General features: G+C 41.5%; 1 protein-coding gene across 3 annotated transcripts in view; it reads right to left on the reverse strand.

Moving 5' to 3' along the window:
- EML3 (EMAP like 3) overlaps positions 1-11,584 on the reverse strand; it is a 49,934-nt gene extending 38,350 nt beyond the window's left edge. For all 3 annotated transcript variants that reach the window (XM_075188571.1, XM_075188570.1, XM_075188569.1), the window contains exons 1-3: positions 11,326-11,584; positions 10,185-10,319; positions 1,210-1,273 (exon numbers count right to left, since the gene is read on the reverse strand). In XM_075188571.1, the coding sequence (XP_075044672.1) occupies positions 1,210-1,273; positions 10,185-10,319; positions 11,326-11,347 (221 nt within the window). In that variant the 5' untranslated portion in view covers positions 11,348-11,584. The remainder of the gene's footprint in view (positions 1-1,209; positions 1,274-10,184; positions 10,320-11,325) is intronic.
- Between the last annotated feature and the right edge of the window lie 2,051 nt (positions 11,585-13,635).

Consider the following 13,635-nt stretch of genomic DNA (forward strand, 5'->3'; position numbering starts at 1 on the left):
ATGGTCTTTGGGGCATTTTTGTAAAGTAGGGCTGTGTTCTCAACCCTGTGAGATGCCAATCTGAGCATTAGAATATTCACAACTGAAACACAAATAAAACAGCCAAATGTAATACAAATGGAGACAAAATATATGTATGAAACACAACCACCTATATGGAACAAAGTTCATTTATCAAACTTGTTTACAACTAGCAGTGTGTCAGGTGTACAGAAAATTGTTATTGCTGTAAATGAAGATGTTTAGGCTGGGTACATGAATAGACATCTGTCCCAGTATTGCAATGTGTGTACTAAAATTGTATTACATTTTATGTGGTCAAAAAGAAAAATTCTGCTTGGTCGAAGATCTCTATCAGCATGTGTGTGGGGTCATTGGTGAGATGAACAGACTATATAGAGGCCTATTGCTGCAAAGACAGGTAGTTTCTGGTCATTTCAGCAGTCGTGCTCAATCCCCATCAGACGTTGTTTGAAATCACCATTTAAGGCCTATACATATAGTAACTTGGGTCCAGCGTGGTTTACAATTACCCTATTAGCTATCTAAAGTGCTGCATGTATAGGCAGCTTAACAGGTAACTGTTCTGAAGAGCTGAGAAGCTAGGCCGCTACTATTTGTCAAACTGACATGATATATGTTTACTGAAATCTACAGCTTACTAGTAGATAGAACAGAAATTTCTTAGCATATACTTTCTACCAGAAGGCAGTAGAGAAATTAATGACAATAGTAAGAAAATCATTAGCAAATCATCTTATTATTAGCAGGGGAGGGCTGGCAAATTTTAGCCCAGGGGGCAAGACTAGACTCAGCAGCCTATTAGTAACATTTTAAAGGAAAACAAATGCCGGTGGCCCAGTGATCCAGCAAAAGGACTGGCCCGGGTGGCACATGCCCCCCAGCCCAGCCTGCCCTGATCATCAGTGTGGTGATATAAATTTAAAAAATGTACAAAGCTCGAAGTCACTTCCTTTGACTTTAGTATTATTTTTCCAACTGATTATTTTGAAATGACAATAAACACATGGACAACAAAATAACAAGGCCCCTTGACTTTAGTTTATATCAACCGCTAGGCAATATTTTGGCAAATTATTTCTGTAAGAAAACCTTAGCATTGCAACCCTATCTTCTAAATGCACAGGCATATATATTTTATGTTTTATTTTATATTATATTATTATATATTACATTATATTTTAGTACCTGCTGACTTTGAAGGCTGCAGTAACATCACTTATAGGCTGCACCAGAAAGGATGAGGAGTCACCTGCAAAAGTAGAAATTCAAAATTGTTGATGGCACTCTGTAGTCTGTGTCCAATGGTTCAAAAGATTTGTGTATAGCACAGAGGTGCCATATAGTCCAAGTCAAATGCTATACTATACCTCAGTTGTGTCAATTTTCCCTTTAGATTTATCTAATGAAATATTACGAGCTGGATGTATCATTTGTTTCTAGTGAACCACTTTAACTAGCTTCTATAAAGGTGTCACTAATGCTATATCGATAATAATGATGCATAATGAAAATATTATCCCACAGCTTGAAGGAGTGATTTCTAAGCAGGTGGAGGGTGTCATCCCATTGGGTGTTTGGGTGATACCTTTGTGGCTGTGGGGGGGTCTAATAATATGACACACAGCAGATAAAGGGGATGCAGTCAATACACCCTAAAATTGCTGATAGCATACACACACATAAATGGATTCATCCTGGGAAGTCTTACTAGTGCTCAACACATAATACACATTCTGTAATATGTAATACATATTCTGTAACACATGAAACATACTCTGTAACACATAACATATAACACATATTCTGTAACACATAACACATATTCTGTAACACATAACACATACTGTGTAACACATAACACAGATTTTGTAACACATAATACATATAACACATACTCTGTAACACATAATACATATAACACATACTCTGTAACACATAACATATAACACATATTCTGTAACACATAATACATATAACGCATACTCTGTAACATATATTCTGTAAAGCATAATACATATTCTGTAACACTTAATACATATTATTATTATTATCATTTATTTATAAGGCGCCACAAGGTTTCCGCAGCGAACGTACACAATACAAACAATGGACAGTACAGGGAATAACAGTACAAAACAATGAACGAGTACTACCAAGACTACAGAGGCTCCAGGCAAAGCAAATATATTGAAGTTGGTGCAGATGAGAAGGTAGAAAGAGAGGAGGGCGGAGGGCCCTGCTCATAAGAGCTTACATCCTAAAGGGAGGGCAAACAGACGGTCGGTACAAAGGAAGCGAGAGGAGTGGAGCAAGCGCAACCCTCTACAGAGTAGGAGCCAGGTGATGAGAGCGAGTATGGAGAGAGGGTTAAGTGGAAGGCTGGTAGACTTTGAGGAAGAGATGAGTTTTGAGTGCCGGTTTGAAGAAGCACAAGTTATGGGACAAACAGATGGAGCGAGGGAGGTCATTCCAGTGCAGGGGGGCAGCTTGGGAGAAGTCTTGAATTCTGGAGTGGGATGAGGTGATCAGAGTGGAAGAGAGAGGAGACGGTCATTGGCCGATCGCAGGGACCGGGCAGGAGTGTGGATTGAGAGGAATTTGGAGATATAAGGGGCAGTAGAGTGGAAGAGGGCCTTGTAGGCGAGGGTAAGAAGTTTAAAAAAGGATTCGGAAGGGAAGGGGAGCCAGTGTAGGGCAAGGCAGAGAGGGGAGGCAGAGGTGGAGCAGCAAGAAAGGAAGATAAGCCTCACAGCCGCATTGAGTATAGAACGAAGGGGGGCGAGGCGAGAGCGGGGGAAGCCGGTGAGGAGAAGGTTACAGTAGTCAAGCCGGGAAATGATAAGTGCATGGATAATAGTTTTGGTTGCTTCATGAGAAAGGAAGGGCCGGATGCGGGCGATGTTGCGTAGTTGGAAGCGACAGGATAGGGCAAGGGATTGAGTGTGGGGGGAAAAACAGAGGGAGGAGTCGAGGGTGACGCCCAGGCAGCGGAGTTGGGGGAAAGACGGAGATGCTGGAGTTGTTAACAGTGATGGAGAGATCCAGATGGGATGAGGACTTAGACAGAGAAAAAAAAATGAGTTCGGTTTTTTGCAATGTTAATTTTGAGAAAGCGTGAGGACATCCAAGAGGAGATGGCAGAGAGGCAGTCAGATACACAAGAAAGGAGGGGGGATCAGGAGATGTAAAGTTGAATATCATCACCATATAGGTGATACTGAAGACCAAATGAAGTGATGAGAGCACCTAGGGAGGTAGTATAGAGTGAGAAGAAAAGAGGGCCAAGACCAGAGCCCTGAGGGACTTCTACAGGGAGGGCGGAGGATGAACCGGACATGGATACAGAAAAAGAACAGTTGGTGAGGTATGAGGTGAACCATGTGAGGACAAAACCAGAGAGACCAAGAGAGTGAAGGGTCTGCAAGAGGAGGGGGTGGTCCACGGTGTCAAAGGCTGCGGATCGGTCCAGGAGGATGAGCAGGGAGAAGTGACCCCTGGATTTAGCAGAAAGTAGATCATTAGTTACATTGGTCAGGGCGGTTTCAGTAGAGTGCAGGGGGCAGAAGTCAGATTGGAGATGGTCAAGGAGGGAATTGTCTGAGAGGTGACAGGGGAGGCGGTTGCAGACAAAATTTGCTTGAGAAGTTTAGTGGCGTAGGGGAGAAGTGAAATGGGGCGGTAGTTAGCGAGTGAGGTGGGATCAAGATTAGGTTTTTTTTAGAATCAGAGAGATAAGGGCATGTTTGAAGGAGGAGGTGACAATGCCAGAGAAGAGAGACAAGTTGAAGAGGTGAGCTAAATAAGCACAGACAGTGGGGAAGAGGGAGCGAATAAGGTGAGAGGGGATGGGATCCAGGTGGCAGGTAGACGGGGGAGAGGAAAGAATGAGGGAGTGGACTTCTTCGCCCGTAGTAGTGCAGAAGGAGCACCAGGGTGGGATGTAGGACGAGTGATGAGCGAAGAGAGACAGGAGAGGAAAGAGAGGAGATATCAAGTCGGATGGCCTCAATTTTGAAGGAGAAAAAGGAGGCAAAATCTGTAGCAGGGAGGGAGAGTGGGATAGGTGGAGGAGGGGTGGGGAGAGAGGTGAACGTGGCAAAGAGGTGGCAGGGATTAGAGGACTGAGAAGAAATGAGGGACTTAAAGAAAGATTGTTTAGCGAGGGAGAGGGCGGAGCAGTAGGAGGAGAGGATGAACTTGAAGTGAAGGAAGTCAGCCAGGGAGCGAGATTTCCTCCAGAGGCGTTCAGCAGCACGAGTGCACTTCTGGAGGAAGCAGGTGAAATTGGAGTGCCAGGGTTGGGGAATTAAGAGGCGGTGGCGGACAGAAGTGGAAGGGGCAACAGCATCCAAGGCAGTGGTGAGAGAGTGGTTATAAAGAGAGGTGGCTTGGTCAGGGCAGACCAGGGAGGGAAGAGGGGATAGTAGAGTTTCAAGAGAGGAGGGAAAGGAAGTAGGATAAACAGCATCAAAATTGCACCTAGTGAGGGTAGTTTTAGGGAGGGGGAAGCAGGGGAAGAGGACAGATTGAAAGAGAGTAGATGGTGGTCAGAGAGTGGGAAGGGAGAGTTGGAGAAGTCAGAGAGATCACAGAGATGAGAGAAGACAAGGTCCAGGGAGTGACCAAGACAGTGGGTGGGGGAGGAGGTCCACTGAGTGAGGCCAAGGGAGGAAGAAAGGGCAAGAAGTTTAATGGTGGCGGGGTCAGAGGGGAGATCAATAGGGATGTTAAAGTCACATAATACATACTCTGTAACACATATTCTGTAACACATAATACATATAACACATACTCTGTAACACACAACTCATCTTCTGGAACACATAATACATATAACACATACTCTGTAACACATATTTTGTAACACATAATACATATAACACATACTCTGTAACACATATTCTGTAACACATAATACATATAACACATACTCTGCAACACATAACACATTCTGTAACACATAATACATATAACACATATTCTGTAAGAAACAACACAGATTCTGTAACACATAATACATATAACACATACTCTGTAACACGTAACACATATTCTGTAACACATAATACATATAACACATACTCTGTAACACGTAACACATATTCTGTAACACATAATACATATAATACATACTCTAACACATAATACATATTCTGTAACACATAATACATATAACACATATTCTGTAATACAGAACACATTCTGTAACACAATACATATAACACATACTCTGTAACACATATTCTGTAACACATAATACATATAACACATATTCTGTAATACAGAACACATTCTGTAACACATAATACATATAACACATGGGTGGGGTACGGGTTGGCGTTGACTATAACCCGGACACACATAACACCTTCAAGAAAAAAACGATTGAATGGAAAAACGACAGGTGTGCACATCTCGGATGCCAGCAGAAGGCTGACAGGACCTCCTTACGACTGCCCAGCTCTCCGGCATACTGTGTCACGTCAGTGCGCCCTTCATGACTTAAAATTTAAAGTGGGTCCCGACATTGCACAGTCGTTTTTAAGTGTGTTAATATACCTGTCGTTTTACCATTCAATCGTTTTTTCTTGTTGGTGATCTGTGTGTCAGGGTTATCGTAATCAGGTAAGTGATTACCACCGATAACACATACTCTGTAACACATGATACATATAACACATACTCTGTAACACACGATATATACTATATAACACATAACACATATTCAGTAACACATAATACATATTCTATAGCACCTAATACATGTTCTGTAACGCATAATGCATATTCTGTAGCACATAATTCATATTCTGTAGCGCATAATACATACTCTGTAGCGCATAATACATATTCTGTAGCGCATAATACATGTTCTGTAGCACATAATTCATATTCTGTAGCACATAATTCATATTCTGTAGCACATAATACATATTCTGTAACGCATAATACATGTTCTGTAACACATAACACATATTCAGTAACACATAATACATATTCTATAGCACCTAATATATGTTCTGTAACGCATAATACATATTCTGTAGCACATAATTCATATTCTGTAGCGCATAATACATACTCTGTAGCGCATAATACATACTCTGTAACACATAATGCATATTCTGTAGCACATAATTCATATTCTGTAGCGCATAATACATACTCTGTAGCGCATAATACATATTTTGTAACACATAATACATGTGATTTCCAAACAAACAAACAAACAAACCTGTTTTCAGAGGTTCCACAATTAGTTAGTGAATCTTCAAATAAGAACCTTATCATGTACATTAAAAAATAATTCGAGCAAATCCAAGAAAAGCTTATTGAAAAGAGCTATAAGAAGATTTCAAACACTTTTAATGTCTCCCGAAGCACTGTCATAAAGGAATTCAGATAATGTGGCATAACTGTTAATTTGTCTATTACTGCAATCCTCCAAGCATCCATACAAGAAGGACACAAGTTAAGGAGGCAACCAAGAAGCCTATGACAATTGTGACAGTTACAGTCTTAGATGGCAGAGATAGGAGAAACTGTTCACAGAATAACAAAAGCACAATCACTTCACAAATTTGTGCTTTATGAGAGTATGAAAAAATCAAAACCACTGCTGAAGAAAACTCACATGGAATCTCGCCCACAGTTTGCCAAAAAAGCATGTTTGAGATCCACATACCAAGGGGAGAAAGATTCTATGATTTGACCAAACATAGACTTAGGGGTAGATTTACTAAACTGCGGGTTTGAAAAATTGGAGTTATTGCCTATAGCAACCAATCAGATTCTAACTGTCATTTTGTAGATTGTACTAAATAAATGATAACTAGAATCTGATTGGTTGCTATAGGCAACATCTCCACTTTTTCAAACCCGCAGTTTAGTGAATATACCCCTAAGTCTATTTGGTTAATTCCATACAAGTTTTGCACATCTGGACAGTGCAAATTTCCTCCATTTTTCTTTGCAAATCATTTGTGAATAGCAATTTTAAAATTATTCCGTAGGTGGGATTGAGGTTCTGGGCTCTGACTAGCTCCAATGAAATTGATTGCTTTGTATTTAAGCCACTCCCCTGTGGCCCCTGCTCTATGCCATGAGGCATTATCCCTTTGGAATATACATTTGTGTGTTTTCATTCCCATAGCATGTCTCTGCTCACCCCCATACTGTGTTTGAATATTAGCTTTAAGATTGGTAATATATGAGATTGTGTCATATTATCTATTACACTGTAGGGGAGGTTTTCATGTTATTCCTAGGGCTTCCTATTTTTACTTATGCCAAAAGAGTAAGTCTCTGTGCATTCTAGGTCTGCAGAAACAATACCTCAATAATAATATTATCAGGTAGACCAGACTATTGTTTAACAGAAACTATCTTTGTTTACCTAAAGAACAGGAGATCTAGCTAGGGGTAGTGTCCCCTCCTCTTTTGAAATCTAGTCAGTCAATTGTTATGTTTAAAACACAATGGAGTGAATAGTCACCTCTACATTATGCTGTAACCATTTATATAGATTGTGTATATTTGGCCCTGCTATTTACATTGCTAGTTAACCACACGTTACAGGCTTAAAATGAGAAACTGTAATATTGTGCTTTTAGCTACATCTGTAGGCAAACAAGATAACGTTTATTAGAGTATTCACAAGCCAGACATGGTGGTTTTCTGTGTCTGGTTTAAGCACCTTAATTAGGAAATGTGCATTGTATCCCTATGCCTGAATATCCTAAGACACAGCAGACAGCCAAACACACCCCTACAGCCTGAGGCTATTCTGTGGGTATAAGAAAGAGCAGTGGAGTGTCAGGGGGGTTTATAGAGGAAAGATCAGGCTGGTGTAGTAGGTAATAGTTCCTGCCAGCTGACAGAGGACAGAGATCGGGAGAAGGACTGCGAGGACCCTTGTTCCTCTTCCTTTGGACAAGTTACCCCAGGTCTTGTGAAGCTGTCTGCTCTCCAAAAGCATGGTGACAGTGCAGCCGGACCGCTGCCCTGCTGGCAGTCACTGGAGCTTCACACTCCCAGGAAAGCCTAAGCCTATAGTCGGATTACCCAAGGAGGCAATAATAGGACCAGTATTGTATTGTTTGTACTACTCTCTTGTCCATTGTGCCTACCTGTAATTGTTACTCCTGTACATATATCCAATCCCTTGCCCAAGCCTGTCGCTACCAACTGCGCAACATCGCCCGCATCCAGCCTTTCCTCTCTCAAGATGCCACCAAAACAATCATCCACTCTCTCATCATCTCCCGCCTCGACTACTGTAACCTTCTCCTTACTGGCCTCCCCCTCTCCCATCTTGCCCCCCTCCGCTCCGTTCTCAATGCGGCTGCTCGGCTCATCTTTCTCTCACGCCGGTCCTCCTCAACCTCCCCTCTCTACCACGCCCTACACTGGCTCCCGTTCCCCTACAGGATCCTTTTCAAACTCCTCACCACCACTTACAAAGCTCTCTCCCAGTCTACTGCCCCTTATATCTCTAACCTCCTCACCATTCACACCCCGGCCCGCTCCCTGCGCTCGGCCAATGACCGTCGCCTCTCCACCACTCTGATCACCTCTTCCCACTCTAGAATCCAGGACTTCTCCCGAGCTGCCCCCCTGCATTGGAATGACCTCCCTCGCTCCATCCGTCTCTCTCCCAACCTGTGCTCCTTCAAACGGGCACTTAAATCCCACCTGTCGCTCAAAGCCTACCAACCATCCACCTAACGCCTCATCCACTCTTCTCATTCTCCCTCTCTCCCCTGGCCCATCTCTTCTCTCCCCCCTGCTTCACTGGCTCCCTTTTGTGCCTGTTTTTGTTTCACCCTCCCTTAGGATGTAAGCTCTTATGAGCAGGGCCCCCCTCCCCTCCGTTCTCCATACCGATTCTTCCGCTCTGTCTTTACTCCATATGACTTCCTGGAGTTCCTGAAGCATTGGTACTTTGTGTTTATTGTTCTGTACTTTGTCACCCTGTTTTGTACTACTGTTTGTACTGTGTACGGCGCTGTGGAAACCTTGTGGCGCCCAACAAATAAATGATAATATTAATAATAATACATATGTTGGTTTTGTGCCTGTTGTTGCTGTTCCATTAATAAAATCTACCATTGGTTAGGTTGGATATCTGCCTGGGTGTAAGTATTTACCCATGTACAAGGGAACTCGGTAGGCTGTTCAGCCTTGGAAGACACCGTCCCTCACAAAGGGTGAATACTTATGTAATAAAATATTTTCAGTCTTTGTATTTGTGATTAATTAGGAAAAAAACAATTCAGTTCTTTTTTACATTAGAGAGTAAGTCGTGTTGACCAGACGTAAAAATTACAGAATACATTCATTTTTATTTCATAATGTAAAGAAAAGAAAATGTGAAAAATGTCAAAAGGGTGAATAATTTTTATAACCTCTATATATGTATTCCACACATTTTCTTTAACTGGGCCGTCATTAAAATGAGGCCAAAAAATGTAGATGGCAAAGACAGGATGGACAGTCAAAGTTGGGAACATTGGAGTCCAGTAGCCACTGTTTTTTTTTTTTAAAACAGTGGCTATTGGTTTTGTTTATAAGGAGCTAGACAAGTGATTATTACAAACAGTGCTAGGGAAAATTAAACAGGTGTTCTCGCTGTCTAGTTGCATTGTTATAACTTATGAAAGTGAAACCCTAGTTCTATGTTTGTTGCCAGTATTCAAAATGACAACAATTACATATCATCTCACCATGATCAGTAATTGGGGAGTTCTAGTACCTTAAACTGGCCACACAAGGGCCAAACCAATTCATGTTTACTTCAGCCACAAATAGGCCGAGCTGCAAATCACTTGTGGCTCCATTGCAACCTGCCTGGTAATGATACTTTCCATTTCAAGAGGATCATTTCGGGGGTTGCTATAGTTTTTTTAGGCATTAACGATAAGATATCGGACCAGTTGTCCACTATTGACTGTGATATTGAACTGCAAAACCTGTAGTTCACCTAGTTGATTAGGGTGAAGATGTCCAAAGGTAATGTGTTTACATAAGGTAAACTATTTAAAAATAAATAGACCACAGCTTGTACCTGCTTTCTTAACTGCAAAACAAAGCACCTGTCAGAAATCATGGGTCACAATAAAAGGTTAAAAGCCAAAATCACGACTAGCAGAATTACTTACATGAATTTCCAGGAGGATAATGACTCTCCAGATTACGGATCCTTTGCAGAACATCACACAGTGCTGATTTCAACAGCATTACTTCCTCCTCCTGTGCCCGCAGACGGCACTCCCACCCAGCAGTTGGGCACTCATCTGTATAAAGTGAAACAATGCTTCATCAGGCTGCTCCTAAACATTAGCCCTTAGGCTGCTACAGTGACTTTTGTCCTCAATCTTAGCATATTCAGTTCAGCAACACATTTATATTATAGTACCATGTCTGCCAAGCATCAGTACAGTTAATCAATATTAGTAACTAATATTATTATACACTATTGCATATATTATTCCCACATCAATGGTTTTGATTCTGAACATTGGGTCTCTGACTTTTTTACTATTACTTAAATAAAGTGTCAATATTAATATTGGTTCTTAGTACATTTTTATAAAATTGTCAGCAAAAAAAACATTTCCCTGGGTTGTCAGCCCTGTACATGACACTTGTAGTGTTGTGTTATGTATACTCCTATTCCTGCACTATCCTTCCACTTGTAATTATGTTATTGTTTCACACTTAAATGCTCCACTTTAACACTGTAATTCAAGTTTACACACCCATCTCCGCTATGTCTGCAGAGATACACACCCCACACAATATACAGATAAGATGGTTATTCCCGACCACACAAAACTTTCCCCATTTTAATGACACACTTGTAATCTTGTTACTATTCTTATTGTGCCGTTGCTCTTATTATTTTATTGTTCTTTTAGAGTGTAAGCTCTTCCTCCAATGAAGCAAAACGACAAATTAGATTTTTATTAGTGCCTGTTTAATTTAATGGTGACTTACATTCTAACTAGCTGCATAGGAAACCACTCCAAATTTGCAAGGCACTAAGGGCCGTACTGGAAAGTTACAGAGTTTATATTTGTCACAATATGTGTATTCAGAGAGTCATAAACGTTATCATATGCAAAAGGCAAATACTACAAGAAGGAAAAACATAGGCATAAAAAATATGGGATCAAAGTACTACTATTTATTTGAGACATATAGTGGTCCTTAAAATGTAAGTACTACATTAATACTTAATAGCAGGGTAACAGACACTTCAATGTAAACTACTTATGGTTATACTTTATGTACACTCACCTGCAGGACGGTCCTCCTCCATTCCAGCTGTAGCTGCACTGACAGGGGCTGTCACTAATTTGTTTTGTCTGTTTCCTCTCTTGGTGGTAACTCCGGGAATAGGACAGAAGATTGCAGCCCTGGTTGCCTAGTGCTCAGAACTACTCCCCCAAAACACATTCCCTACAGCTCCCCTCTCTGCTTCACTTTCTTGTGCACCCCTCCTGTGGTCTCTCTCTCCCCTCCGTCTCTCTTCCTCTCCCCCGCACTCTCTGTTCCTCCCTCCCTTACAGAAGAGACAGTCTGTGTCAGGGCAGTGACTGTCCCTCCCTCAGGAAGCGCGTCTCAATCAGACAGGCACTAATAGCGAGGGCTAGAGAGAGAGAGAAGGGGGAAGAAGCAGAGGAAGGAATGATTATAGACGTAAAGAGTTCAGGAAGAGAGATATGATAAACAAAAATACTTATATTGTTAATTGTCTGAGAGACACAATCTTCCAGATAAGGAAGTCATGAAGTAGTATTCACTTGAGATTGAAGTTACAGAGAAGCATCTACCACTGTGACAGGACCCAGACCGCAACGCCCTCTAAATATCCCACCCCCTCAGAAACACACTGCAGGGTGACACGAGACAGACCAATAAGCCCTCTAAATCCCCCAGTTATAGGGTGACAGGACACAGACTGCAAAACATTTGTGTCACATTTATGAAGCGTGCTCTATGCACACCACAAAACGCCTTGGTGTGGTACCAGTGTCTGTATGGTCCACCCAGTGCACATCAAGGGGCATATCTACTGCCCGCTCTAGGGAGATGCCTACGCATATAACAATGAGGCTGGGTACACGTTACAGTGATTTCAGACGATTATCGGGCCAATCAAACGATAAATGGCTGTTCGGCCAGTTATCGCATTATTGTGTACACTCAGACGATTAACATTCGAAAACCCATTGTATAGTTTCATTTGATTTTTAAGTGTTGGTAAAATCGTTAAGGATATGGCATTGGGAGACATTTACCCCCAAAGTCTAGGGGGTAAATTTAACTGCAGGTTTGAAAAAGTGGAGATGTTGCCTATAGCAACCAATCAGATTCTAGTTGTTATTTTGTAGAATGTACTAAATAAATGATAACTAGAATCTGATTGCTATACGCAACATCTCAAACCTGCAGTTTGATAAATGTACCCCTAGGTGGACAAAGAAATGGAAAGTTGTCAAGAGGCACACTGAGCAAATGAGTTCAATTGCTACCACTTAAGGACAGCCCATTCATTAATTTAAATGTCTCTTAAATACTGCTCATTTAAACTGTATTTATGGTGTAAATGAATTGTGAGTCAGGGGACATCAGAACTTTTTAATTACGTTTGTGACTTTTAGTGTGTAGAAGTTTTATATTGTTCAGGGGCCATTCAGCAATATGGAGATGCACAAGGGGTCCCATTCAAAGTATAGGACAATTGCAGATACACTAATGTGCTTGGCTATTGTGGGAGTGCACTAGAGTATGCACTAGAAACATCATCATCATCATCACCATTTATTTATATAGCGCCACTAATTCCGCAGTGCTGTACAGAGAACTCACTCACATCAGTCTTGCCCTATTGGAGGTTACAGTCTAAATTCCCTAACACACACAGACAGACAGAGAGAGAGAAAGATTAGGGTCAATTTTGATAGCAGACAATTAACCTACTAGTATGTTTTTGAAGTGTGGGAGGAAACCGGAGCACCCGGAGGAAACTCACGCAAACACGGGGAGAACATACAAACTCCACACAGATAAGGTCATGGTCGGGAATTGAACTCATGACCCCAGTGCTGTGAGGCAGAAGTGCTAACCACTTAGCCACCGTGCTGCCCACGGCTGTGAAAAGTCCTTTAGCAAAGTGGAAAAAGCCATGTGCCTCTAAAAATGTGTCCTCTCTACCCTTTTATCCCATTTCAATACTCACTTAACACCTGCTGAATCACTCCCATAGCTGCACACGTTAAAGTTCTAGAGGGAAAAGTACTATAGTTCAGTTTTGTACTACTAAGTGATGTTCTTAACAGTTTGCAGACTATCAGATTTACTAGAAGTCAAACCACTGATACGCTGCTATTTTTCAAAACACCACATTAGACATCATCATTCTGATTTTTTTACATGGTAAGAATACAAATCATGGGATATATCAATTTGTGGTTTGCCAAACGGCTGTGAAATCCGTCAGAATCCCATCAGAAAAAAGAGGTGGTTCTTAGAGGCAAGTCGGCAGCCATTGGCCTAAGATGCCGATAAGAAAGGACCCCAAACCTGTTTGCTACTGTGGGTGTG

Source organism: Mixophyes fleayi, chromosome 10 (genome assembly GCF_038048845.1).
Source record: "Mixophyes fleayi isolate aMixFle1 chromosome 10, aMixFle1.hap1, whole genome shotgun sequence".
Classification (NCBI taxonomy): Eukaryota; Metazoa; Chordata; class Amphibia; order Anura; family Limnodynastidae; genus Mixophyes; species Mixophyes fleayi.